The following is a 26,023-nucleotide window of genomic DNA, read 5'->3' as shown; positions in this document are numbered from 1 at the left end:
GCATGGCATCCATCATTCCAGGCTCTTCTTGCTTTGTCTCTGCTGAGAAATCTGAGGTGATTCTAATTGGTTTCCCTTTACAGGTGATTGATCTTTTCTCCTTGACACCTTTAAGGATCCTTTCCTTGGTCTGAATTGATTCTGTGTGGATTATAATGTGATGGTGGGATGTCCCGTTCTGATCTGGTCTATTTGGGGTTCTAAAAGCTTCTTGTATCTGAATAGGCCTATCTTTTTGCATGGTTGGGAAGTTCTCTGCTAGGATCTTGTTAAATAAATTTTCTAGACCATTAACTTCTGTCTCTAGGTGCTCCTTTATACCCATGATCCTCAGATTAGGCCTTCTGATGGTGTCTTCCAAATGTTGAATATATCTATCATATTTCTTGGATTTGTCTTGGATAGATGTATTATGTTCTTTCTCTATAATAGCTAAGCTGTCTTCAATCTCCGAGATTCAATCTTCTGCATGGTCTAACCTACTGTCAAGACTTTCTACTTATGGAAAAAATTATAGTAAGTGAAGAAACATAGGTCCCATGGTTTCCCTTATTTGCAATAACTAGTATATATCTGAGACAAGCAGAAAAGCTCAGATAAGATGATAAGTGAAATGAACCCCAAGATAAGCACACAAGTGTTTTTTTTCTTTCTTGCCGTAGTTTCTAACATATTTCTAAGGTACCACATGATTTTTTTGTTGCTTTGTATGTTCCTACCTATGGTATAATCCCTGTTTTCACTGCATTTGATGTTGGTATAATTTGGGGAGCAGAAGGGAAAAAACAAATTGTTTAAATAGGGATACAGATTGGCCCAGTGTAACAATGAGATGTACAAGATGCTATGTCGAAAAATGAACTTTACACTTTAGGCGGGGGCAGGAGGGGAAGGAGGGAATGTAGTTGTGGAGATGGGGGGAAGGGATGGTAGGGGAAAAACAAAGGAGGAGGCAACAATGCTTGATAAGAAATGTACTCATTACCTTGCTCATGTGATTGTAACCCCTCTGTACAGTATTTTCACAATAAAAAAAACTTATTTGAATTGCTCATGCAATTCCTGTATTACTCTTTGACTGTTCTCAGCCTGCTCACGCAATTCCTGTGTTAATCTTTGATTAGCTTCTGCATGCTCATGAGATTACTGTATTAATTTTTGGTTAGCCTTGTCTTGCTCCCTATGATGCTCACACTGAGTCCTTTGCAGGCTTTCGATTGTTTCACCATGTTTACTAGTAGTGCCTGTAGAGCTTTTTGGGAACTCTCCTCTGGATTATTCATTAACTGTTCTGTTACCTGATTATCATGAGTGTGATTTGAGATACCTGGACTTACCATTTTTCTTGTGTTTCTCTAGCTAATTCTGCCCATTTGGTATGAAAGTAACATTAATTTTCTGCTAGAACACTATTTCAAGGTAAGCATCAACCAGAGTCCTGTAGTTGCACAATCAAAACGGCTGCAGATACAATCTAGTTCAACAGATACAATCTATTCAACATCAAACAACTCTGGATTAATGGGCTAAGAACATCAAAGAGGGACTCAGCAGACCAGAAATTAATAGGTTTAGGGAGAATTGTGGGGAAAAATAGGATTAGAGGGATGTGGAGAGGTAAAAGAAAAGAATGAATTTATGCAAGTCCAAATCTCTAAGAGGAAATGCATAGGGCAGAATGAAAGGAGAGATATAAAGAAAAAAGAAAAAAAATGAAAAAACAAAATTTTGAATTTAAAAAATGAAACACTTAAAGATTATGTAAGTACAAAGAAATAATACTGGTAGAAGAAAAGGATAAGATGAGAGGAGGGAAGAGATAAAAAAAGAAAAATGAAAAAATAAAAAATTTAAAAATAGAGTACTTAAAAATTATATCGGTATAAGGAAATACTACTACTACTAAAGAAGTTAAGCCAAAGAAGAATTCCTGAATTAAGTATGTACACAATGAAGGATAAGATCTAATAATTGATGATGGGTATATATCTAGGGATGAGCAGAACAGCAATTAAGTCATGCAAAACACACACACATACACACACACACACACATATCTAAAATAAAAATTATAAAACGAAAAAATAGAAAACTTTTTTTAAAAAATGTCCTGACCCGCAGGACTTCAACGAGGGCAATGAACCTAAACGAGAAGGAATGAAGGGACAAGAGACACGAAGAATGACAGCAAGACAAGGATTCTGATCAAGCTGCTCAAGCTGCTGCTGCTAAATTTTATTTTTCACACAGCTGTATATATATGCTTGGAATCATTGGCCGTTAAGGAAGCTTTTTCATTGGCCGAAGCAGCTGTAGGATGTTTGCTTAGGGCAAGGTGAAAAAGGTGGTCGGTCTTTAGCAGCTGCAGGGTGTTTACTTAGGGCATGGTGAAAAGGTGGGATTCTGTAAATGAACTGAGATAGTTAAGCCTATTATGTTGAGAGACTCAACTTTTGGCTCCCAACAAAAAAAGTTTAAAAATTAGGTAGAAAAATGTGTTATTTGATTTTTTTGCGGGGGGGGGGAGTGGGAGTGGGGGAAGATCTTGGATCTCCCCTGTGTCCATAACCAGTCTCTTGGTGGAGTCTCTGGTTTGCTTGTGGTGTTTGGTTTTCCTTTGGCTTGATTGGTTTCTTAAGTCAGTTTGTTTGAGCAGGCAGACAAATATTCTGCCTTACCCAGGACTTTGTGATTCTCCTCCCAGGCTAGATCAGTGGGAGGGAGATCTGCTTTGAGTATCACCCAAAGAGGGAGATTGCTATTTCCTCTAACTTGGAGTTGTTGTGATGAGGCTAGGTTCTGGGTAGGGTTGAGGCCTATCAGCAATCAGTAGCTTTTCCCTGAGGGGCTAGCTCCTGAGACACTCACAGAGCCCAACCTGGAGCCATTCTCCAGATTTATGTTTACTGAGTTTCAATTGTTTGTCTTTTACCCATCCTGCTGCTGGGCATGCTACCTAGGCTGCAGTGGGGATGGGCAACCTCTGGCTCTCTTTACCCAATGAAGAAAGTCACTCTTCCAAGGGCGGAGCTCTCTCTGCCAGGGTGGGGTGATTTTTCCCCTGGGTGGAGCTGAGCCCAGCAGGTCAGGTTAGGTTCCTGTGACCTGGTGAATGGCTCCTATTGTTGTCTTCCATGTCTTAAGTTGGAGCTAGCTGCTCAGCCAGGCCTTTGTCAGTATCAAAGATGGAGTTCTTCTCTGGTAGTGGGGGAGGGGCTACCTTCCCACCACTGCTCTGTGAGAAGGTGTGAGGATGTCTTGAGGGTACTCACGCAAGCCTCTTAGTTTCTGGGCCGTCCCTGGTCTGCAATCAGTAGGATGATTTCTGCTCCTGGTCAGTTCTTGCTGGCACTGAGTAGAATCCGCTCACACACTATGTCTGGCGCCTTTGTCCCAGGCTTTCTCTATTGATATGGTGGCCGCCGCCACCACAGACACCAGTAAGTGCTCAGATCTGTCTCCTTGACCAAGCTGCCTGGATTTTTCCTTTCTGGCCAAACGTTCTGTACTGTGATGGCACACTTAGTGTGATTCTCTAGCCTAGGACTGTTCACTGGAACACTAAAACTGCTTTCTATGTGAGAGCTTGTTTAGCCTCCAGCTTCTCCTCCACTATCTTCCTCCAGACTCCCTACAAAAATGTACTCTTTAACCTATGTAACTGTAACCTCTCTGGACATCATATTCGTAACAACAATAAAAAATGCATGGGTGTGAAAAAGAAAAGGAAAGAATTCCATTTTGAAATTTCAAATACCGCATAGGTTTTTGGAATTCAGGTATTTGAAATGCAAGAATATGAAGTCCAGGTAGAAGACATATTCTTGGGTGTTACTGGTAAATAACATTTAAAGTCGCCAAGATGTAAGCATTATTAGAGAAGAGGACTAAAACTGAGTCCTGAAGGACTCCAAAATTGAGAAATCTGGAGATACGATTTAGCCAGATGAGCCATTAATAAACCAAAACTCTGAAAGTCTGCTGACCTGGAACCCAAAATAAGAACACAATCCAAGAAGGGAGTAATCAGTTGTGTGCAAAGCTGCTGAAGGATCTGGTGAGATGAGGACTGACTCATAGAGTGTATCAGAGAGGCCATCATCAAAGTTCTTGACAAGAGCAGTTAGGGTGGAGCTGTGGAAAAAAAAGCCACTCAAAATGAGTCCTAAAGGGAATAGGAAAAAAATGACTTGAGGAAAACTGATCTGGACACTTATTGCAATGTATCTTGCTATTATGATATCTTTTGTTAAAAAAAAAAAAAGTTTGAATCTACTCCTAACATACCCTGCTAGAGAAATGCTCCTAGGGAGAGGTGAGGTGATAATGTAGGTGAAGGAAGAAATGCAAGAAGGAAGTTGGAGAATGAGAGAAAGACAGGCCCCAGAGCCAAATGGCCAAATATCCTTGGGTGGAAAGGAAACTAAGTATGTGGCTGCAGATTTAGGATAGGATTGCTAGTTCCAATGGGGAGATGAATAACATGCACTTCTAATGGCTTTCACTGTGCAATCTGCAGTCAAGTTATCAGCTGAGAGTAAGAAAAGGTGACAAATATAAAGTTTAAGAAAGTACGGGACAGCCTTCAGAGAATGAATTGTCAAAGACAGCAATGGATTGTCTACTGAATTTTCTAGAGCCAACACTATTCCACATAAATATAATGGAAGCCACTCATGGAATTTCTTGTTTCCCAATATCCCCATTGAAGATAAAAAGATCTGTATAATTAATGTCAAAAGACTTTTTTATTTATGTCAACTTATTCAAGATGTTGCTTTAAATATTACAAATACTGAGGTCTATTAAGTTATTTTATTCATTTAGTACTTGGTTTGCAAAAACTGAGTTTGTGTTGCACTTTCAGCACATCAATTCAGACACGCCATATTTCAAGTGCTTAAAAACCTTACTGTACCTACTGTATTGGGTGTTGCAGGTCTAGGAAATTGGGTAGTGTTAATAAAGAATACTAAGGGCCCTTGTGCAAATAGAAAGGGAATTGTTGGCATGCACGAGCAAAAGTTTATTCCAGTTGAACATAGGACAAAAATACACAGGAGTCAGAATCAGATAGGAGGTTAAAACAATGTTAGGGGCAATGAAAATTCAAGTAGGGTCAAAGAACATCCAAAAATTTAGACTCTATACAACATAAAAAGAGATCCAGAAATACATCTGCCTTCAGCAAGATGATCTTGACAGCAGTTAAGACAATAACCATCCTATGATGATTGTATGTGATAAAGCACCAAATGTTCACTGTGCAAATTAGAACTCATTTCCAGCTGGGATTCCTTCTGGGATGACCCATCAGGTCACAGAGAGAGTAGACAGTAAATCAGATCTTAAAGGATGAGTATGACTTTAATTTATCTACGGAAACAATGTGAAAACTATGGTACAAAATTAGAAAAAAGTACAAGCAAAAGCAGGGCAAGAGTAAAACAACTTCATAGTCATTAAGAGGTTTGTGAGTAGGATGCCTATAGATTATGGCAGGTCATTAAGGACGAATTTTGAGATAATTTCCTGAAGGTAGGGAGGTCTGATTATGAAGTAAATTCATCTTCCCCAGAATATAATGAAATGGGAAAGTAAGTGCCAAAGACTCTTCCCAAGAAATAAACGCCTTTTTCCTGCCCCCCCCTCAAAGCTCTTCTGCCAATATACACACAAATTTTCATCTCACAGACACTCTCTTCTGTGGAAATGATCCATTATATATATATATATATATATATATATATATATAAACCTATTTATCTTTCATTCTCATATTCTGAAAGAAACTATTTGAAAACTACTAATATCACAATATGTGGGATTAAAGCCCTTGGTTACTACTAGCACTTTTTAAAGATAGAAGATCTAGTCCCACCACATAAGCCCAGTTTATAATTCTTTTAGAGAATAAGATGCTCACAGAAATTTAATCTCCTGCCTCCTGCTACTCTCACTATGATATTGGTTCTAATATATAATACATTAGAAATATGTTTTGTATATATTAATATGGGTCATTGCTGCTTGAACTCAGACACATGCTCACTCAGCATGCCTATTTAACTAGCACTCTACCAGTTGAGCTAGGTGCCTCCAGCCTTGCTTTTCAATGATTATTTTTGGAAACAGTATCTCTTGGACTTTTCTGTTTGTGCTGCCTTCAAACTGTGATCCTTCAGATCAAGCCTCCTGAGTAGCTAGGTTTACAGGCAGAAGCCACCAACACCTGGTTCTATTATAAACTTTTAAGGGAGAAGTAACCTTCCACTTTATTTTGGTTCTCAAAACAATCATTATGGAACAATAGGAAGTAGCTTTTCCTAAGAATGTGTAGATCACTGTTGAAAATAGCAATAAAAATAAAATTGCCTTTTCCCAGTTCTAAGAATCTAAAATGTTCAAGAAAATGTGGCAGTATAGCCACCCACAGCTTTTTGTCATCACCCTTTGCTACTTCAATTGGAATATTTAGAAACATAAGAAGAGCTAGAACATTCCACATGAGACTTTAATAATACTGTGCTTTGTATTTACATATCACATAGCCTTGGTATTTCATAGCTCATTATCATTTTAAATTTATAAATATATGAAAGTACAATTTAGAAGCAATGCTTCTGTTCAGCAGTAAATTTATTACTGCCAAGATCGGATCTCATAATTACTGACACATGATCCTACAACCAGAAATCATTTTCATAGCCTAGAGTGTCCAACAAATAAAACATGTCAATTATCAGATGTCTCATTTACTCAAATCATTTAAAAGAACCCTGGAGGCTTCCACCATACAAATAACCAGATTAAATTTTACAGCCCACATTAGTATGAATGTAGATGAAGGCATCATTCAATTAAAACCAATACTATGAATTAATAAGTATATACATATATGATCCAATCAGTTCCATGAAATGGACTATATTTCAATCAAAATGCCAGCAAACAGAGGTCAACATACTTAAAAATGTGAACTACAGCTTTAAAATGTTTTCACTAGCATGCTATAGTTCTGGAGGCTACAAGTGTCACTGTTTGGACTGCTACCTGTGCTCTAAACATCTCCTTTTGGAGAATAAAAACATCCATTGTCTGCCAATTCCATTAGGAAGGTAGGGTATCCAGTTCGTTTAGCAGTACCAGGGGTCACTTTAATCCTGATGTCTTTTACATTCATGTGTCTGGCAGATTTTGTAAGATCTGTCTCAAGGAAGCACAGGCGACCACATGGGCATCGGAAGGGAGATTCGCAAGCGACTGAATCAGCTTCTTGACTATGGTCTTCAAACACTGGTGGGCAGCGTTCAAGTCTCTGTCAAACTGCTGCCCTTCTATTTGTAGAGCCAAATGACTGCAGATGTTTCTAAATTCAACACTATCCTGAAATGAAGGGCAAACAGAAACAGAAAATTAGATAAATGACTGAAACATTTGTTGTGTTTTGCTTACCCAGATTCCAGATTCTTCTTTTTCTTTTTTCTTTTTCTTCAGAAAATTACCCTTCTCTATCCTCAGCCTACACAGTTTTGACCATAGCAGACCCTACTACACCTCTAGGGATCAGGTCCTCCTTTCCTCTCCTGGCCAAGTGGTTGGTCAGTGATGGAGAGGTGACAAGAAGCCACATGCCACAGCCCCACATTTGCTAGACTGGCAAAGAGAAGAAGCCCTCTTTCACTGAGGATGTTGGATAACATCTTGCCACCAGAAAGAGAGAATGCAAATAAGGATGAAACTAACTAGAAGAAAGAAGAAGCTAGAGGTTAAGAGACAGATACTAATTACCTTTTCCTAAGCATGAAAATCTACCTACACTTTAGTGATAAACCTCATGGTTTTTCCATTCTCTGAGTTAATATATATCCCTTTTTTAGTTTAAGTTCAAGAGAAGTTGAATTTCTGTTACTTGTTTCTAAGAACTGTGATAAACACACAAATACCCCCTGCTATTAATATTCCAGCTTCCTGGCATTCCAGATTTTCATACAGAATTCCTTATTTAAAGGACATGGTCTCAAAAAAAATCCCAATACAAATCTAGAAAGAATAGCATCTGGGTACTTTCAGAGAATGAAGCAATTTAGATAATTCAATAGACTTGTTAATCTTCAAATGGGTCAGACTTTAAAATCCCTTGCAAAAATTGGTACACGGAAATCATTCTACATTAGAGAATATCTGATCATTTTAAATACAGAACAAAGATTTTGGCTTCTGGAAACATAGAATATTTAACTTCCTCAAAAGTCCTTGCTACTGAATTTTAAACAAAAAGAGAATGAACATTTTTTTCTGAGATCACAGGAGAGGAAGAGCAATCTTCTGAGGTTCAGAAAAAATGGGAAGATTATTTTAATTGCCTACCAGTACCATAAAGAAAAGGAAGTGAATTCCTTTGTGCAGGTTTGGTTTTGGGTTGGGGATGGAAAATAAAGTTGTCCCTGAGGATGTGCACCCTGAGCTTGTACTACACAGTAATTCAAGTTTCAGATCTTTCTCTAGACTCTCGTCATGTTCTGGGAATAGTCACACTAAGATATTAGCTTAGCAACTGGAGCTAGGATGAACCATCCCAATACATGGAAAAGCAAATGAAAATCTGTTCTAGGGAAACATGGCCGAAACCCATGCCCTGAAATGGTGTTCTCACAAGCTTGGTCAAAGATGAACTCAAAGGATGAAACTTAAAGCATGATCAATCATGAGAAGACAATGCAATGTCAAAGGGATTTAATTTTAAGAATTTCTGATTAAAAACTGTCAATTAAGTTTAAAATGACTGGTGGCATCAAAGAAGACATTTTTTTAAGTTGTAAGGGAACAAAAAGGTTGTTAAAGATCCAAACATTACTTTTAGAAATTTCAACAAATTCAAAACTCAATATACAATGTAACCACCTAAGAAAATGTATTTGGAGTAAAGGTTAATAAATTTGGATGACAAATATGAGAAAAATATACATAATGCAAGACAAAAAGTTAAAGGCCTGAGGATTATGAATGAGAGGTTAAGCAACACAGACAACAAGATGAGGAAGTCTAACAAATACATTTCCATGAAAGACCAGAAAGAGGATGGGGAAAAGCGAATGTTCCAAAAAAATAATAGACATACATTATACAGAATTGATCCAAAACAAAAGTCCTTAGACTCAGGAAGTAAGATGAGCTTTATGCAGAATAAGCTAAATGGATCCAAATCAAAACTCAATGAAGCCAAGTTACTCTTAAAAGCAACCAGGAAACAAATGACAAGATAGGTTTCAAGAATGACAAGACAGAGAGCCAACCTCTCACCACACAAATTGAAGATAATACAAGGTATCTTCAAACTCATTTTGTTTATAAAGCAACTAAACTAGCATTTAAAACTCGGAGTAAAACAATATAATTTTTCTTTTTTTATTAGCAAAGGTTGCTTAATTAAATCTCTTCATTATCTTTAAGTAGTTGTACAAAGGAGTTGCCATTTAACAAAGCAATTTATGAAAACATGCATTGTATTCATAATCTCTCTTTAAAGAACAGTTTATAACCAATGGACAATCAACTTTAGGTCTTTCTAAAGATGATTTCAAAAAAAAGAAATGCAACTTAGAAGGGAAGAATAATATGCAAAAAAGAAAAATGTGTGTATATTTAACAATACCAAACAATGGCTCAGGATCAAGGGAGAGCCAGGTGCTGAGGTAGGAGAAACATGGCATAGTGTAATATTTCCAGGCATTGTAATTGTTCTGTGTTGTTTTCTGTTTAAAACATTCTTAGCCAGGTACTTGTAGCTCATACCTGTCAGGCTAACTATATGAGAGGGTAGGATAGACAGGATCAAGTTTCCAGGCAAGCTCAGGCAGAAAACAGAAGTTCATGAAACTCCATCTCAACAGAAGCTAAGAATCTAACTATGTACACCTGTCATCCAGCTATGATGAGAAGCCTAAAACTGGTGGATTGTCATCTAGGTTTGTGCTTGGGGAGGCAGTAAGACCCTATCTCAAAAATAATCAGGAGGCTGAGAAGGTGGCTCAGTGGTAGAGCACTTGCCTTGCATGCCTGAGGCCCTGGGTTCAATTCCTCAGCACCACATAAGCAAAAAGCAAAAAGCCAGAGGTGGTGCTGTGGCTCAAAGTGGTAGAGTGCTAGCCTTGAGCTGAAGAGCTGAGGGACAGCACCCAAGCCCAGAGTTCAGGCCCCATGACCGGACCCAAAAAAAAAAAGGCTGGAGGCATGGCTCATCATCAAAGCACTTGCCTAGCAAGTGTGTCACTTTAAAAAAAAAACCTCCGGTGTCACTTAAAAAAAAAAAAAGGAAGAAAAGAAAAACAGCATTCTTATTTCCCTACACTTATGTATTCCTCATTTCTGTTCAAAAGGTATCAGGGGGCTCCTTAGACAATCTTTCCCATAGTTTATAGGTGACCTCCATTGCTGAAGCATATTGGTTGGAAATAGAAGGGAAAAAAACTGGGAAAAAAAACATCACCCTGAACCACTTTTACCCAAATCCACATCAAGAGAAATTGTCTGCTTGTTTTATAGAAGGACTTCAACTCTTAAGTACAAAGTGGAAAGATCAAAGAAAACACATTCAGGGAAATTCAAAATAGAAGGAACCACTGAAACGTGTGCTGACGTGTGCCTATTAGTCAGTCTGCAAAGGCCTTTATCACCCAACAAAGATTAAAATGCCTTTAAAAATACATTCAGAAGCCTAAAATCTGAAGTCAATTTCACATTTACTGTAAAGAATCAAAGAAGGCATCGTTTGGGGAAATTACATATATAATAAAACTCGACTGCTAGGCTGTACTGGTCCCTGAGGTCCTGGGCAAACTTCAGATCTCTGGCGAGCTCTGCAAAGTCTCTCTATTTTACTATTCTAGTACAGTATTTCCTTTTAATCCTTTCTCAAATATATTAACAGTCAAAGAAAACAAATTAATAGCAATGGACTTTCCATGGGACTCTTAAGCCAAAGGAGGGAAGAAATAAAGCCAGTGATTGCTTCTCTTCCTTTCTAAAATATCTGAAGGCCAACTAGGAATCCATAGTCATTATCTCTAACCAAACCTCTACTTGCTTCTGCTGCAATGGTGGGGGTCAGAAATCATAGGATCAAAGAAGCAGCCTCTTAAATAGCTCATGGCTTTCAGTAGAATCTCACGTGATCAATACTGGTGATGATTTCAGTTATGATGCTTCCATTCAATGGCAGAACATATTTTCCCAGTGACTGTTATTTACTAAGTCCTAGATGCTTCCAGAAATGATGTAATATCCTACACAGCATTTTGAGTCCTTTGCCAGAATTAGAACTGTATGTCTGGGCAATCTAAAGCAGGTTTTGGAGCCTCTAAAGCTTTGTGTAATTCCCGACTGTGGATATGAAATGTATTGATTGCTAAAGGAGTCCAAATTGACGGCTGGCATTTACCTTTTAAAGTGAGTATGAGATGTGCTCCTATACCTTCCTTGCCTTATCAACTGGGATAATGGCCTCAGCCTATTTAACTCAATGAATTAGTTAAATATACATCACACATGTACCAAACTACATGATTGACTACATTGAAAAAAAAAAGCAATGATAAATGGGACCTGATATCTACAGAGTTTATAACACAGGGAACAGAATTTATTTAAATGTCTCATGCTAAATCACAAATCTTGTATACCCTCATCTAAGCGCAGCACAGGTTCCCTATGAAGCTCATTCTGATGTGTCAGTCCTTTCTATAATGTGCTAAATAAGTTTCTCTCAAAATTCACTTGAATACCCTAAAGAAATGCAATGTGCTTAGAAGGCAATTTTTACATTTTTTTCCTATTTTTACATGAAATCTGTTCTTTGTTAGGCAGAAAAACAGCCTCCCAAAGATGACCACCTTAATTCCAAGAATCTCTGAATTTGTTACCATACATAGCAAACACACACACACACACACACACACACACACACACACACACACACACACACACACACACACACACACACACACTAGTTGGAATGGGCAGCCCTCAGAGTAGCCACAAAGAGTTCATTCCTTCAAGAACAAGGTACCTGCCTGGTATACCCTTTCAATTCTTGGACAAGCCTTTTTTTTTTGGAGGGGGGGGTCATGGGGCCTGAACTCTGGGCCTGGGTGCTGTCCCTCAGCTCTTCAGCTCAAGGCTAGCACTCTACCACTTGAGCCACAGCACCACTTTCGGCTTTTTTCTTTTTGCTTATGTGGTGCTGAGGAATCGAACCCAGGGCCTCATGCATGCAAGACAAGCACTCTACCACTGAGCCATCTTCCTAGCCCCATCTTGGAAAAGCCTTTTTATCTATGGAGAACTCAGTTTTTGCATCTGTGAAACATAACCAAGAACTGCCACATGGAAAGATTGCAAAAGTGACATTAGCTCATGGATAAGAAAAAGTTCTTTATACAGATAATTCACTCCACTTATCTCAGATTATGAACCAAATACTCTGTCACACTTGGAGCTCAGAAAGAGAGAGATGAAGGGGGGAAAAGGAAAGAAGGAAAGGGAAAGAAGATATACTCTGTAAAAACTAAGACTCTAACTATATATATATATATATATATATATATATATATAATCTGTATACTAGAATCTAACATATGTATATAAGAATCTAATATATATATGAAATATATCTGATTATTTGTTAGTGTTATCACACCGAATAAGACTGAAGTTTATAAAGAGTGGCTAAAGCCCAAAGATAATATTCCTGGACTTTGAAGAAGGGAATCGAGGGCTGGCTGATGCTTCAGAGAGGTAGTGAAGACAAGACTACAGTAGATTTTGTAGATAGCGTGTGTTGGGGAAACTAATATTTGACTCACAAGAAAAAGAGATAGCCCCTGTATTGAGAATGAATAAAACACACAAATCTGGAGTCAAGAAGAGATTTGAACTGATGGAGAGGGAATCAATCAAAACCAACAACCCCCCCAAAACATAGTTTTGTGTTTCGAACCAGGATATGAGATTATGTGGAAAGTCCTGAATGCCAGGGTGAAGGCCCAGGACACTTCCAACCATGAGTAACATGGCAAATCAGCATTAAGGGCACTGGCCTGTGAGTCTAAGAATACCTAGTAGGAGTTAGACTGCAAGCAAGGCTCCTCATACACCTTTCTCAGTCAGTACCCATAACTATTCACAACAGACATGAAAAGAAACATGCTTGGAAACAGGGAACGTTGGCCCTCAGTTGTATAGTGAGAATCAGAGCTGAAACGACCTCTCTTCCAGGACTTGATTGTTCAGCTAAAGCCTGCCTCTATACCCTGTTTGGGCCAAGAGTCTGCTCACCATCCAAAGTGGGGGACAAGACCAGCACATAGGATGAAGAGGCTCTGGGGAGCAATTAAGGGAAGCAGGAAGCTAGCTTTAAGGAGAACCTTAACATTGCCCCCAGGCAATCATTGCCCGTTTTCTTCTTTAACCATTATCATTTTTCTTCTTGAGAGTTATGAGCATTGTAAAGCTCAAATTGGTCATGATTGCATCCACACTGAAGACAGGTGCGTTGGTCCGCAACCCCAGCATAATCCACAGGCCTAGGCCACTTAAAAGCAGTTTAAAGTATGGAACTTTCCACAGCCTATTTAAAGCCATTGCCTAGCTCCCTGGGTGGGGGTGGGGAAGGAAGGAGAAGGGGATGGGGGATGGGGAGGGGACTCCATCTTGGCTCTATTCTCTCCTAATCAGGGCTAGGGAGGTCTTAGGAAAACTGCTACCTCTGTACTTTTACACATTATGAATTGTTATTAGAAACATTTATGTCCGCAATCTTTAAACAATATTTTTAAGAAACATTAAAAAGATCTGAAAAAGTTCTTTGCACCTGCGATGTTCAGAAAAGGGAGGGAAAGTTAAGAGCCCTCTTACCTTCTTACTGAAAATAAACACCCCCATCAGATATGAAGGTTTAGGACAAAAGGAAGCTGACAGCAGGAGCTGATTTCAAAGCCTGATTTTTGAAAGAAGTACCAATGGATAATAAAGTCATAAATACAGCATGACTTCACAGGCTCTAGAATGCAGATGGTATTTAAACAATCCTCAAGGTGGTGTTTTTACTCCTGTTGTCTCACTTTCAAAATCACCCCTAGATCTACATAAACTATAAATCAGCTCATACTCACTTAACCACTAGCTGCTCTTTTCAAACCAGTCACATCAAGAATCACATCTTTCACAATGATTTCACAAGCCTATTTCTTCTTACATTTTCTTCTCCCTAGAAGAGAATATAGATAGGAAGGAAAAGGAGGAGGGAGGGCAGGAGAGAGGGAATAGAGAGGGGGAATGAGAAAAAAAAGAGAGAAGAAAGGAGGGAAAGAAACTGTGGAAGAAAGGACTTTGAGAGATTGAGGAAGAGGAAGGAGGGAGAAAAAGAAAGGAGAAGAGAGGGAGGAGGGGGAAAAGAGAAGGAGGGAGATAGGAAGGAAGGGAAGTAGAAAGAACAGAAAGAAGGGAGGATGGGAAGAGAGGGCAGCAAACTTTTCTCCAGTTTTTAAGATGAGGTCTGACCTTGAACTTCCACCTGTCCAGCACACAGCTTTCTACCTCAGCAGCTCAGTGTGAGGCCCAACAAAGAAACATGAACCCTGTTCACAGATTTTAGTATCCTCCACATTGTGTCCTTAAAATGGGTGTGATGATTTAGAGGGATGTTGTGAACAAAATACTTTCATGAACTAGCAATTGTCCCAGCGTCTTCTGGTCTTGCCACATCTGGCTTTGAACTAGGAATTTACAGACCCCAGAGCAGTTACCCATTACCTGAGCTCAAGGGCAGACTAGAATAGATACGGAACTGTGTATTAATAAAACACCCAATGAAGAACCAAAGTATGTGCCAGTCACCATAAAAAGTCTATCGTCCACAGGAAATTAAACATTTTTACTTGTGGTAGACCCAGTGGAAATGCTCACAAATAACTAAGGCTCCTTAGGCTTTTGCTTGGGGTATGGCACTATTTTCAGCCGAAAAGTTCCGTGAAAAGCACTTTTGTGATGAGTACAAACATTTGATTCAGGGATGTTCACAAGGCAAGCCCCAAAATGGTCAAATAAAACACTGAAGCATTTTCTCCAAGCTGGCAGACATAAGTCATTTTGTCTTAGAGCCTTTTTGAAATTGCTCTCCAAATTTTTATTCCAGAAAGCCATCATGTCCTGATGTGTATGTCATTTACCTTATAGAATATCATAAAGTTATAAATAAGCTACTTCTACAGCAGTCACCACTACATCCATGGATACTGGGGGGAGAGGGGAGAAAGACAGAGAAGACAATGAAAGTGAAGTTCTATGATGTGTCACTGGACCCTGGAGGTACAACTTTGTCCCAAATAACAAGCAACCCCCAAATATGGCTACTGTATAAGACATCCACATGCATCTGTCTCTTTAATGGTGTGGAACAAGTTTTATAGGCCCAATTTCCAAATTTAAGCAATCTGACTTCACTAACTAATGCTGGGGGGAGAGGGAGAAGGGAAGCACTGGTCCTCAATGTCATCCCATGAACAGCCTAATACAATATTCACAACTACAGCTTGCAAACAGCATTGGCTGTGAGGTCAAAGCCAATAATTTCATGGCCACTGCTCTTGGTCTGTAGAATGAACAAACCAGAAAGGCCTACTGAACATGACGGAATAATTGGTATGATGGAATAATTGCAATGAATGAGCTCACAGGCAAGTTTCATCAATAATAGAAAGTTCTTCTGCCTCCAAAAGTTGGCATTAGCCATAGACTTGCTGCTAACTTGCTGAAAAACAGAATTCTTGGAAACTCTTAAGTATTTAGAGTTCTCAAGGAAAGACAAAACTTGATCAGAGTAACTTCCTAATTGGCTTGGCTAATGGCTCTGATATAAACGGATCCTTAATAGTTCAAAAGTGGTACATGGGCTTCTTCCTAGACACTTCTGTATACTCTTTGGGGTCACAAATGGCTCAGGCACTCCTCTCACTTGCATTATGAATTTATAAGTGATTTTTCTGAGCTTACCTAGTGCCTTTTGTCATCATGGTTGGTGCTCTTCATAGGAAACACATAGATCACCCAAGATTATACACTCACCCTCCCCACTCCCACCCACCAAACTCAGATGTTGAAGTTATAACTCCCAATGTGATTGTATCAAGGGTCAGAGACTTTAGACTAGAAATCAACAAGAAAAGAGGTTATAAACTGTAAAAGATTGGAGGTGTGGCTCAGTACAATTAATACATGCTAAAAACAAGTCAATAAGAATTTGTGAGGCATTAACCTATTAATAATAATAATATTGGGGCTGGGAAGGTGGCTCAGTTGTAGAGTGCTTGCCTTGCATGCATGAAGTCCTGGGTTCAATTCCTCAGCACGACGTAAGCAGAAAAAGCCGAAGTGGCACTGTGGCTCAAGTGGTAGAGTGCTATCCTTGAGCTGAAGAGCTGAGGGACAGAGCCCGGGCCCAGAGTTCAGGCCCCACCACTGACAATAATAATAATATTAATATTAATGATGACAATAGCATAAATATCTGAAGACTAACTGCAGAAGGCAACTGACTAAAACTTTTTGTGTAGTATCTCAGGGTCAGATAATCACGATGCTACCTTACAGAAGACTGAGGCACTGGAAGGTTCAGTTACTTCAAGGAGGGGAGGAGAAGAAGGGGCACAGGGTAGTAGATTTGAAATGCATCAAGGGAGTAGATTGCTCTGCTATGCTGTCTTCACTTTAGGGTCCCTAATGCCTGCCATCTGGGCCCTGGTTTTAGCTCAGGTGAGTCTCTCCCCTGCCCTTTATGACAAATAATACAGCCAAAGAGATCCAATGTTGGGGCAGTTTCTAAACATTTCTAAGTGATATCCAAGTGTTTTTTCCATGAGCAAAATCCCTCCTGAAACCATGCTGTTGTAGAAAACCAATCTGCACATTCTTAACTTAAAAGTAGATAAAACACCCTTCCAAATCATTTGAATCAACACTAGCACTAATGAAGCCAAGCTTGCATAGCCAGCCCCTTGAAAAGACAGAACGCTGTCCCCTTAAGTCTAATTAATCTAGAAGCCAAATGGAGATACCACCCTTTCTCCAAACCGCAAGCCAACCAAAATTCCTAGGCACTGGCTGTTCCTACTCCTCTTCCTTTCAAAAGCACTGGCTGTGTCCTCAGGTGCCCTGAAATGCATGGCTCTCCTGCAGGTAACCAGACTCCAGCAGTAGAAATGCTAGAGATCTCTGCATCTTTCTAATCAGCACTCTGGACACTTTTAGAATGTGGCAGCAACACATCTAGGAGTTTATAAAGTTTTCTAGAGACAAGAAAAGACTGTGACTCAAGAGGCTAGGGAGGCAAAGGATGATTTATGCTTGCTAATGGATTAAGAGGCAAAAGGCAGGGAGAAGGCAGTAGAAAATTCAGTGACATGCACTTATCCAATGTTAAGCCATTTTCTGTAGTCCAATAATATTAAGTGGAGAATTCCAGGAATATTAAATGGAGAACTCTATCCAAAAGTTTTTAATTGTTAACAATTCTGGTATAGTGTAATGAAGTTCTGAGCACTATCTTACCCTTCTCTGCCCAAAATACGTATTATCCCTTTGTCCAGTGCTCCATGCTGTATACAATATCCACCCATTAGTTGTATAGTGACCACCTTGGCTTTCAGATGGGCTGTCACTGTGAGGCACACTGTGCACACAAACACCTTTATGTAGCACGCTATGCTATTATCCACTTCATTTTGTCATGTGAGTATTCTATCATCTTACATCATCACAAGACAGGGGCATATAGCATAGTAAACTATTTTAAGAAAAAGAAAGTTCACTCTCACATAATTTTTATTACAATCATTATCGCAATCATGCCGTTATCTCTCCCTATGCCGAATTCATAAATTAAACTTTATCACAAATGCCCCAAGTTCAAGCAACAACACTAGCACATGCATACACACACACACACACAAGATGCATGAAATGAAATTAGGATGTAACTTCCAATTAATAATGTATCATATTTAATTCACAAGATTTTAAATTTTCTTGGTACTAAAATAAAACCATCATATACTGGGTGAAATGCTGCTCAGTTTTTTTTTTTTTTATTTCCTCAACTGCAGGTAGTTTTAACTTCCCACTCCACCCTCATCCTTGTTTGGCAGTGTTTTGGAGACATTTTGGCTGTATCAACTTGGGGTGGAGGGAGCACACTGGTTGCATCCAGTGGTCAGAGGTCAGAGATGCTGTACAATACACAGGACAACTCCTAACCATGAAAAATACCCAACCCTAAATGTCAGTGGAGCTAAAGTAGAAAAATCCTGGTAGAAAGAAACAACACATATTTGGTTTTATAACAGGCTGCATTGTGTCTCGTTTGAAATAAGTCTTTTATAGTACATAGCATAAATTTATATAGAACAATTGTACCCCAAATATTGACTGATGTAGCAAGAATAGCTACTCTTGAGCAGAGCCCCAAGCCTTCCTCCACACCTCTCCCTGACTTCTTTCTTTAGACTCCCAACTCAAGGGGCAGTGTACTGGATCAAACTTGAAAGACAGAAGGTCTCAAAGAGATTGTGAGTTTAATCCTAGTATGTTAGTGAATGGCAAAGGCAGGACTGGAATCCAGACCCCATGCAGCTCTGTTCCCCAGCTAACAACAGTTCCCTGCCTTATGAGGAATCTGTTCTTCAAAGAAGGGCTGGGTGTCTTAGCAGGAGCTCCTCTTTAAGATTCATGCTTCAACATCTGGGCCTCACCAACTCTCACCCCACCTTATGAGAATCTCTAAGCCCTGTCAGAAAGTAGGTTTATGCAAAAATAATTATGATTTTTGGGTGTGACAGAACTCTAAATAAAAGTAGCTGTATTCATCATATAAAACGAAGAAGGGTACTTAAGGCTCCGAAGGAGGAGTTATTAGTTTAGATGGGAGGGCAGGGGAATTACCCTCCCTCCCTGTGGAAAGGGACTTGCATTTAGCAAGAAGCAGGAAGGGAGGGGGGAGAGATAAGAGGAAGGGAGGGGGAGAGGAGGGGAAGGGGAGAGAGGGGGAAAAGGGGAGGAGAGCGGGGGGGGGGGGGGAGAGAGAGGGAGGAGGGAGATATTTGGACAAGGTCTCCCGAGTATTACCTGTTCAGGCTGACTGTAGGTAACCTCCAGCTCCCTGCTCCAGCTACCCTGCCCCCAGAGTGTCACTCCCTGCCCTCTTTCCCTTCTCTCTAGGAGCTGGACCACCTAGGGCCGCCCCCCCCCCCACTCCCCGCGGTCCCGCCCGATCTCCACTTCCAAGGACCGCCCCCCCCCCCACCTTACGCTCCCGCAGAGATGGAAGGCCAGGCCGGATTCACCTTCAGGTGGATGGGGAAGGACCGTTCCTGCTGCAGGGGCTCCAGCAGCGTCTGCTCCACGCTGACCAGCTCCGAGGTGGAGTCCACCACGCGGGCCAGCGCGCTGCGCATCGCCATCCGCGCCAGCGTGCAGGGCCTGCGGGCCTGGGGGAAGGGCAGCAGCTCCCCGCCTCCCTCGGCGCCCCGCACCACCTCCACCTCCGGAGAGCTCGCCGGCACCCCGGCGCCCCCATTCCTGGTTCTCCAGCCCCTGCACTCCTCCGAGCGCCCAGGCCCCAGCCGGGCCCGTGTGGGGCCTGGGCGATGGGCCGGGGTGGCGGGCACGTGGTCCGGGCCGCGCGAGCTCCCGGGGGCACCAGGACCCTCCCCCCAGCCCCACTCCTGCTGCAGCAGCTGCAGGGTCTGCAAAGCCACCATTTGGTGGCTGATGGAGGCCACTAAGGGCGCAGGGCTGGCCATCGCCTCCGTTGGCTCAGCGCGCTCGGCAGGCAGGTGGAGCCGGGAGGCGGGGGGGGGGCGGGTGGAATTTAGGGTCGCCGGGGTCACATTTCCTAAACCTCAACTCCCAGGCCTGGGCTCCTGTCAGCTTGGGTGGCCGGCTCCCCAAGCCCGGCCCGCAGGTGGTGCCCCCTTGCTAGCCCCAATAGGTTTGTTTCTGACCCTGTGCGGGTCCGACGCGCTGCGCCTCGTGCTCTCGAGAGTGAGCCAAAGGCTGAGCTCCGATCCTGCCTCTTCCCCCCTCCCCCCCGTCCCCCTCCCTGGGCTTTGATGAACCAGGTTCTGCTCTGCGCTGAGGCATCCACCAGCAGATTCTCCGCCCCCTCCCACCCCCCTTCGCCTTGGCCCCAGGCTCGCCAAGGACCCACTTAGGCCTGGGGTGAGGAACGAAAGTGAGAAAGACACCCCCCTCCCCCCTCCTCCCCCCCCCCCCCCCATCCCCTCTCCTCATTCATCCCCCCCCCCCCCCCCCCCAGGAAAACTCTCAGAAAGAAGTGGCTGGCTGGCTTTGTCATACCAAAGGCAGAAGGGCTTTCCGAAAGTTCCCAACATTTAGGAGCGTTTTCACAACACTTTACTTAAGAGTAGTCCTCAAGGCTTCACGTCCATCGGAACAAGAGAAATGGACCTAGTAGACCTCACCGCCCTGCTCCTCTTGGCTTCGCTTCAGGCAGGATGGGCACAGGTGACAGCCTGGTGGCATCCTAAATGTCACCGAGGAACAGCAGGCTCCGCCTTCCCCCAAGGCTTCCGGCCTCAGTAGGTCTGCTTTCTTTCTGAAAGGGAAAACCATTTAGCAAGGTTCTTGCTAGATTCTTTTATGAGTCATGAACCTGGGGGCAGCTGTACAAATAGTTGCTGTTTTTAATTAAACCCAACTTGTCTGCTTCCTTAAATTAGGAAAAAGGACTGGCAATAAATGTTATGCTTTAGAGGTGGTTAAGCATAGGTGTATAATCACACTTTCAAAAAGAAGGGTCAGATACAGTTGTTCACTTCTGTAAGCCCACTTTTTGGGGGAGGGAAAGGTAGGAAGTTCTGAATAGAAACTGACCAGAGCAAAAAAAAAATGTGGGGGAGAGGCAAAGGTTCCACTAGAAAAATAAGAACTTTTTTAAAAGTCTGGGGCATAATTCAAGTGGTAGAGAGTGCTTGGCTAGCAAGTGAGGCCCTGAGCTCAAATCCCAATATTGCCCTCGCACACGCTACACATATCCATTTGTGAGAAATAGTATGGAAAGCTGCCTGGGATGGTAATCTCTTCTGCTTTCTTCTTGTAAGGAAAACCATGTGGACAACCATCACAACTCAGCAAACCAACCAGCGTGAAAGGGCCTGGGCACGAACCCAGGACAGCCATATAAGCAGACTGGGAAGCTGGGTTTCATTCTTCCATTAGAGATGAGAACCCTGCGGTGTCAGATATGGGGCCAGAAAGTTGATGGGTAAAGTTGTGGGCGTAGCACAGGTTCTTTATTGATGGTTTCTTTCACTCTAGAAGACTCTGACCCCAGAGAATCCTCCCCATCCTCAGGCAGAGGTTCCTTCTCATTCTCTGTGTTTTCTTCCCTTATGAAAACAAATCAGGATGCCAAGGTAAAGAAAACCTTTCTTAAGCAAAAACTATTATGTTCGCACTAATTATAGCTGAGTAAAAAATGAATGTCTGTTCATTGACAGAGGAAATTGCTTTGGAGGGAAGTAAATAGTTCAATGTTGGTTAGGTTCTCTTGCTGTACCATTACTAAAGTTCATAATAATAAAAAAGAAATACAACAATCCTGCCTTTCTTATTTATTTGCTCTTTTAAATCCTCAAATGTTGAAGTCCATTAGATTCAGCAGAGACTGAAAATGGAACAAACTAACCCCTAATTTTCCCAGAGCAGGTCAGATCTCTAGGGCTGCTCCTCTTTCCAGATACACAGGAAATCCAGTTTCATGGACTAACCCTTCCACTATCAAATAGCTGAGTACAAAACCTTCTTGACAGATGGAATTCCAGCCAACAAGAGAGTTGAAATCACTAGACAGACCCTGACCTGAGGCCACCCCCCTCTTCTACATAGCACACTCAATCCTGAGAATAACAAGACCAACTGAACTTGGGGGGAAAAGGGGGGGGTGGTTGAGAGCTGTGGGCCAGGAAACCATGGAGCTAGATAGATGGTTGCTCAATATCCTTAGGAAGCATTGGATCACCCAGCATGCTACTCAGTGTTTTGTCACTCTTGGCCATGAGTCACATTCTCATTTGCTGTGATCCCAAAACAGCTTTAGGCCCAAAGTTGGATACATGAGCCCCTAAGTGTGGGAAAGACTTCACAGGGTATTGATATGTTTCAATAACATAGCAGATCTGCCTTTGATCTAAAACTCCTTCCAAGTTACATACTCTGGGCTACCCGACCAAGTAAGAAATTACACACCTCCTACTTGCCACATTCACAATGTGAGATTACGTTGCAATAAAAGGCACACGCAGAAGGACAAAGTATTTCACATCTGACATTTTTGATTCACAGCTTCTATCTCACTATTTCAGGGAAACCACATCCTCATTTTCCATTGGATATTCCTCATTTCCCATGTTTAGTCCATGAGGTCAGATAGAATGAATTCATCCCACTGATAAAGGGTACTGGGTCATCACACATCACATCCCCACAAGGAATGGTCAGAAATGGCCATATGACCCCACTAGAAACAATGAGATTGCATATTTAAGATGCTTTCAGTTGCGTGCACTGTAATAAAAGTATGCAACTAAGGTGTGTAGGATAAGTGATAGCACAGCAAAAACAAATTCCCATTTGATAAGAAAAGTTAAGATAAAATACTCTAAATGATGACAGTAATTTATTGTTCCAAGTTATAAAAAGTCTGAATTTTGAAGCTCAACAGTGTCCTCAAAGCCGTTGGTTCTTTCTGTCAAATTAGTCCTTCCTTGGTCCTTGAACTAGTTTACCTATGGCCAGGAGCTGGGACCAGCTTCCCTTGAAACATATAGTTGCAGGAAAGGTAGAAAAGACTTGATATAAATCAAGGTTGTGTTGCCAAGCAATGGCAATGGCTACAGAACACAATGAGGCTTTTGCAAGGAGTCTGGATAAAAACCCATAAGATCTCCAGAGCTACTTCATTTTCCAGAGTCATAGAAAATCCAATTTCATAAGACTAACCCTTATACTGTTAAGTGGCTGATTAAAATGCCCCTTATGCAAACGAAACTGAAAAAAATACAAGTTCTTGTGTTTCTGCAGTCAAAAACTTCATGAAGGGAGAACCTGTTTGTGAATGAGCTAGTAGTAAAGAGAGAAAAACTTAAGAGAGAAGCTAGTCTTCATATAGAACTATTTGTATTCAGAAAGTCAGTCCCACCTCTCTATTATATAGGCCAATAAGTCTCTTTCAGCTGAACTGCTTTGGGTTGGGTTTATTGCCTCTTGACATAGGCAGAATCACAAAAGAAACAAACAGCAAGACACCAGTCACAGGAAAGACAGTGTTAATGGAGTGACCCTCTGACCCTATATCCTTTAGACCCTTCAACCAAGTACTCCAGCAATGCCCTTGCCATTCATCTGGACCTTTCTACTGTTTTACCAGCTGGGGGAAAAGCTTTTGAAGCAACCCTTGTCATTTCTGACAATTGAGGGGAATATTTGAACATGATCACCAGAAACATTCAGCCCTCTGTGTGTGTGGGGGATGGAAACAAAACAGAGTGGAAAAACTCAGTGAATTGAAATAATTTTCCACCTGTTAACAAACAAAATAGAGTACTGCTAGATAAATAAACATTCTATCATTTCTCTAAGTCCAAAAGTTCCTTTCTCACATGAGCAAAAGATGGGAGGGTGGAGAAGATGGGCACAGCAAGACCAGAGGGGAACTGGCAGAAGGTGCAGCTATGTGGAGCCCTCCTCAAAGGAGTTGGCAGAGTCCAGATACTTTTGAGCCCTGCTTATATTCTTTGGCACTTTTCTGCAGAAAGGATCCAAGAGAATTCAGGAATGGAGCTGTTAACCTTCAGTGTGCCCTGGTGAAGTTCATTGGGCGGGAGGATGGCAGGAGGGGGAGGGGAAGGGATGAGGGCAAAATAAAACATGTCCAAAGAGACCAAAGACTTATTATTCTTGAATAAAAGTTATTGTTGAGGAGAAACAGATGTTGAAGAGATATACCGAGACAGGAAAATGAACTATAAAACAGAAAGCAATCAAATTAGGAAAAGGTATAGGCTCAAAGAAGAAAACAAAACAAAACAAACAAAAAAGATTCTATTCCCCTTTTTAAACATACAATTGTAATGTCTGGATGTGCCAACGTAAAAATGCACACAAAGTTCTAACTTTGGCCTAAACATTTGATTTTTCAGAAACAACAACAATAGCAATAACAACATGCAATCATATCAAGTACCATGAGAGCTCTGAATTGCCCAAAACAATTGCTGGCATAGGAAAACATATTTTCAGGACATCATATATTTCCTGCCTTCCCAGATACTATTAAGCTGGTGAAGCTAAGTGAATCTTTGTGAAACTAGTGATGAAAAATATCATCAAGTGAGTGAAGACAAGTGCTTGGGTTTGGATATGAAGTGTTCCCCATAAAGCTACTGTGTTGCCAGGTTGGTGTGAAACTGGTAGATCCAATCATTGAAGTTATTGGACCTTGACTGCTCCTACATAATCAATGGATTGATCAAATGATGTATTTATAATTGATGGACTATTCGAAAGTGGTGAAATTGTAGAAGGGGGGGGTTACTTGCAGGAAGTGGGTCACTGGGTTCTGTTCTGGGAGGTTACATCTTATCTCTTTTACCTGACTCTGTTTCTCTGTCTCTGTTTCCTGTCTCCAATGACTTGGGAAATTTTGGTCTACCATTCCCCCTTCCACCAAGATGTTCTGTTTTATGGTAGGCTCAGAATCATAGAACCAGATGATCACAGGTTAAAAGAACAGCCAAAATAAATTTTTCATCTGTTACATTGTTTCATCTGTTACATTGCCACTACTACAGTGAAAAAAAGAAGCTGGAAATGTTGAGTGTCACTTGCTTTCTGGACATAATTGGATGTGTATCCCACTGTTACTGGCCTCCTCCACACAAAAAAATGCAATTCTTTCCGGGCATATTATTTTGTTTCCATGTTAATAGTTTATTTCTAGGAGGATTCTTGGCATTGACATAAAAAATCAAAGGTGAATTTTAAAAGAGTATATATATATTTTTTTTTCTAATTTATCATAGAGTTTAAAAAATCTTTGCTTTTATTTTATACTGAAATTATTCTTTTCTTCAGCTTTTTTCCCCGGGATAGCCTTTTCTTCCAGACAACTTTCTCTTCTGATTTAGAAACAATTTGCTCCTTTTTCAGCTGTGATTATCTCAGGTGACAGGGAAAGCTCATGTATAGGTTAAGGAGACTATACGCTCTATATACATGTCAGGTGCTATGTTAACCTAGATTCATTCAATGACCTGTGTATCCATAACTAAACTCTTTAAGTTCAGTGCTACTATTTGTATTTTTAAGCATGTACAACAAAAATTACGCAGTCTTTTTTGGCTACCATCTCTGTGTTCAGTGCATACACCATTATAACACAATAACGGCACACATTGCTAACAATAAGAAAAAAAGAAATCGAAGATAATGGTTTACTTTTTTAAGAACAAGACAATAGCCCTGATTTTTATGGCCATCTGCATCACTTTTAACAGGATGGCCTTGCTGGTCTTGCCTCTACATTACAAACACAAAACATCAAACTTGAAGAATATCTTTCTCTTGGAAGGAAAAATTAAAGAATTGCTTTATTAGAAGCAGATAAACCAACTTGATTATCTGTATACATATGACATAACATTGAAATGATAAAAAAATAGTTTTAAAGTCATGTTAAAAAAAAATAGGGGAAGGGCCTACTGTTGTGATACCTGCCTGTACTCCCAGAACTCAGGAGGCTAAGACTGAAGAATTGCCAGTTTGGGTACTTTTTTTTTTTTTGCTCCAGTCGTGGGGCCTGAACTCGGCCTGGGCACTGTCCCTCAGCAGTTCAGCTCAAGGCAAGCGCTCTACCACTTGAGCCACAGTGCCACTTCCGGCTTTTTTTCTT

At 41.0% G+C, this 26,023-nt stretch overlaps 1 protein-coding gene across 1 annotated transcript; it reads right to left on the bottom strand.

Annotated features, from left to right (window-relative positions):
* Positions 1–7,070: 7,070 nt before the first annotated feature.
* On the bottom strand, positions 7,071–19,853 carry Dleu7 (deleted in lymphocytic leukemia, 7). The gene is made up of 2 exons (XM_013034833.1): positions 19,395–19,853; positions 7,071–7,386 (listed from the first exon to the last, which is right to left on the bottom strand). The coding sequence occupies exons 1-2, from the start codon at positions 19,851–19,853 to the stop codon at positions 7,180–7,182; spliced, it is 666 nt and encodes a 221-aa protein (XP_012890287.1). The 3' UTR covers positions 7,071–7,179.
* Positions 19,854–26,023: the final 6,170 nt, after the last annotated feature.

Source organism: Dipodomys ordii, unplaced genomic scaffold, assembly GCF_000151885.1.
Source record: "Dipodomys ordii isolate 6190 unplaced genomic scaffold, Dord_2.0 Scaffold197, whole genome shotgun sequence".
In the NCBI taxonomy this organism is placed as follows: domain Eukaryota; kingdom Metazoa; phylum Chordata; class Mammalia; order Rodentia; family Heteromyidae; genus Dipodomys; species Dipodomys ordii.
This window is presented reverse-complemented; position numbering and strand designations above follow the sequence as displayed.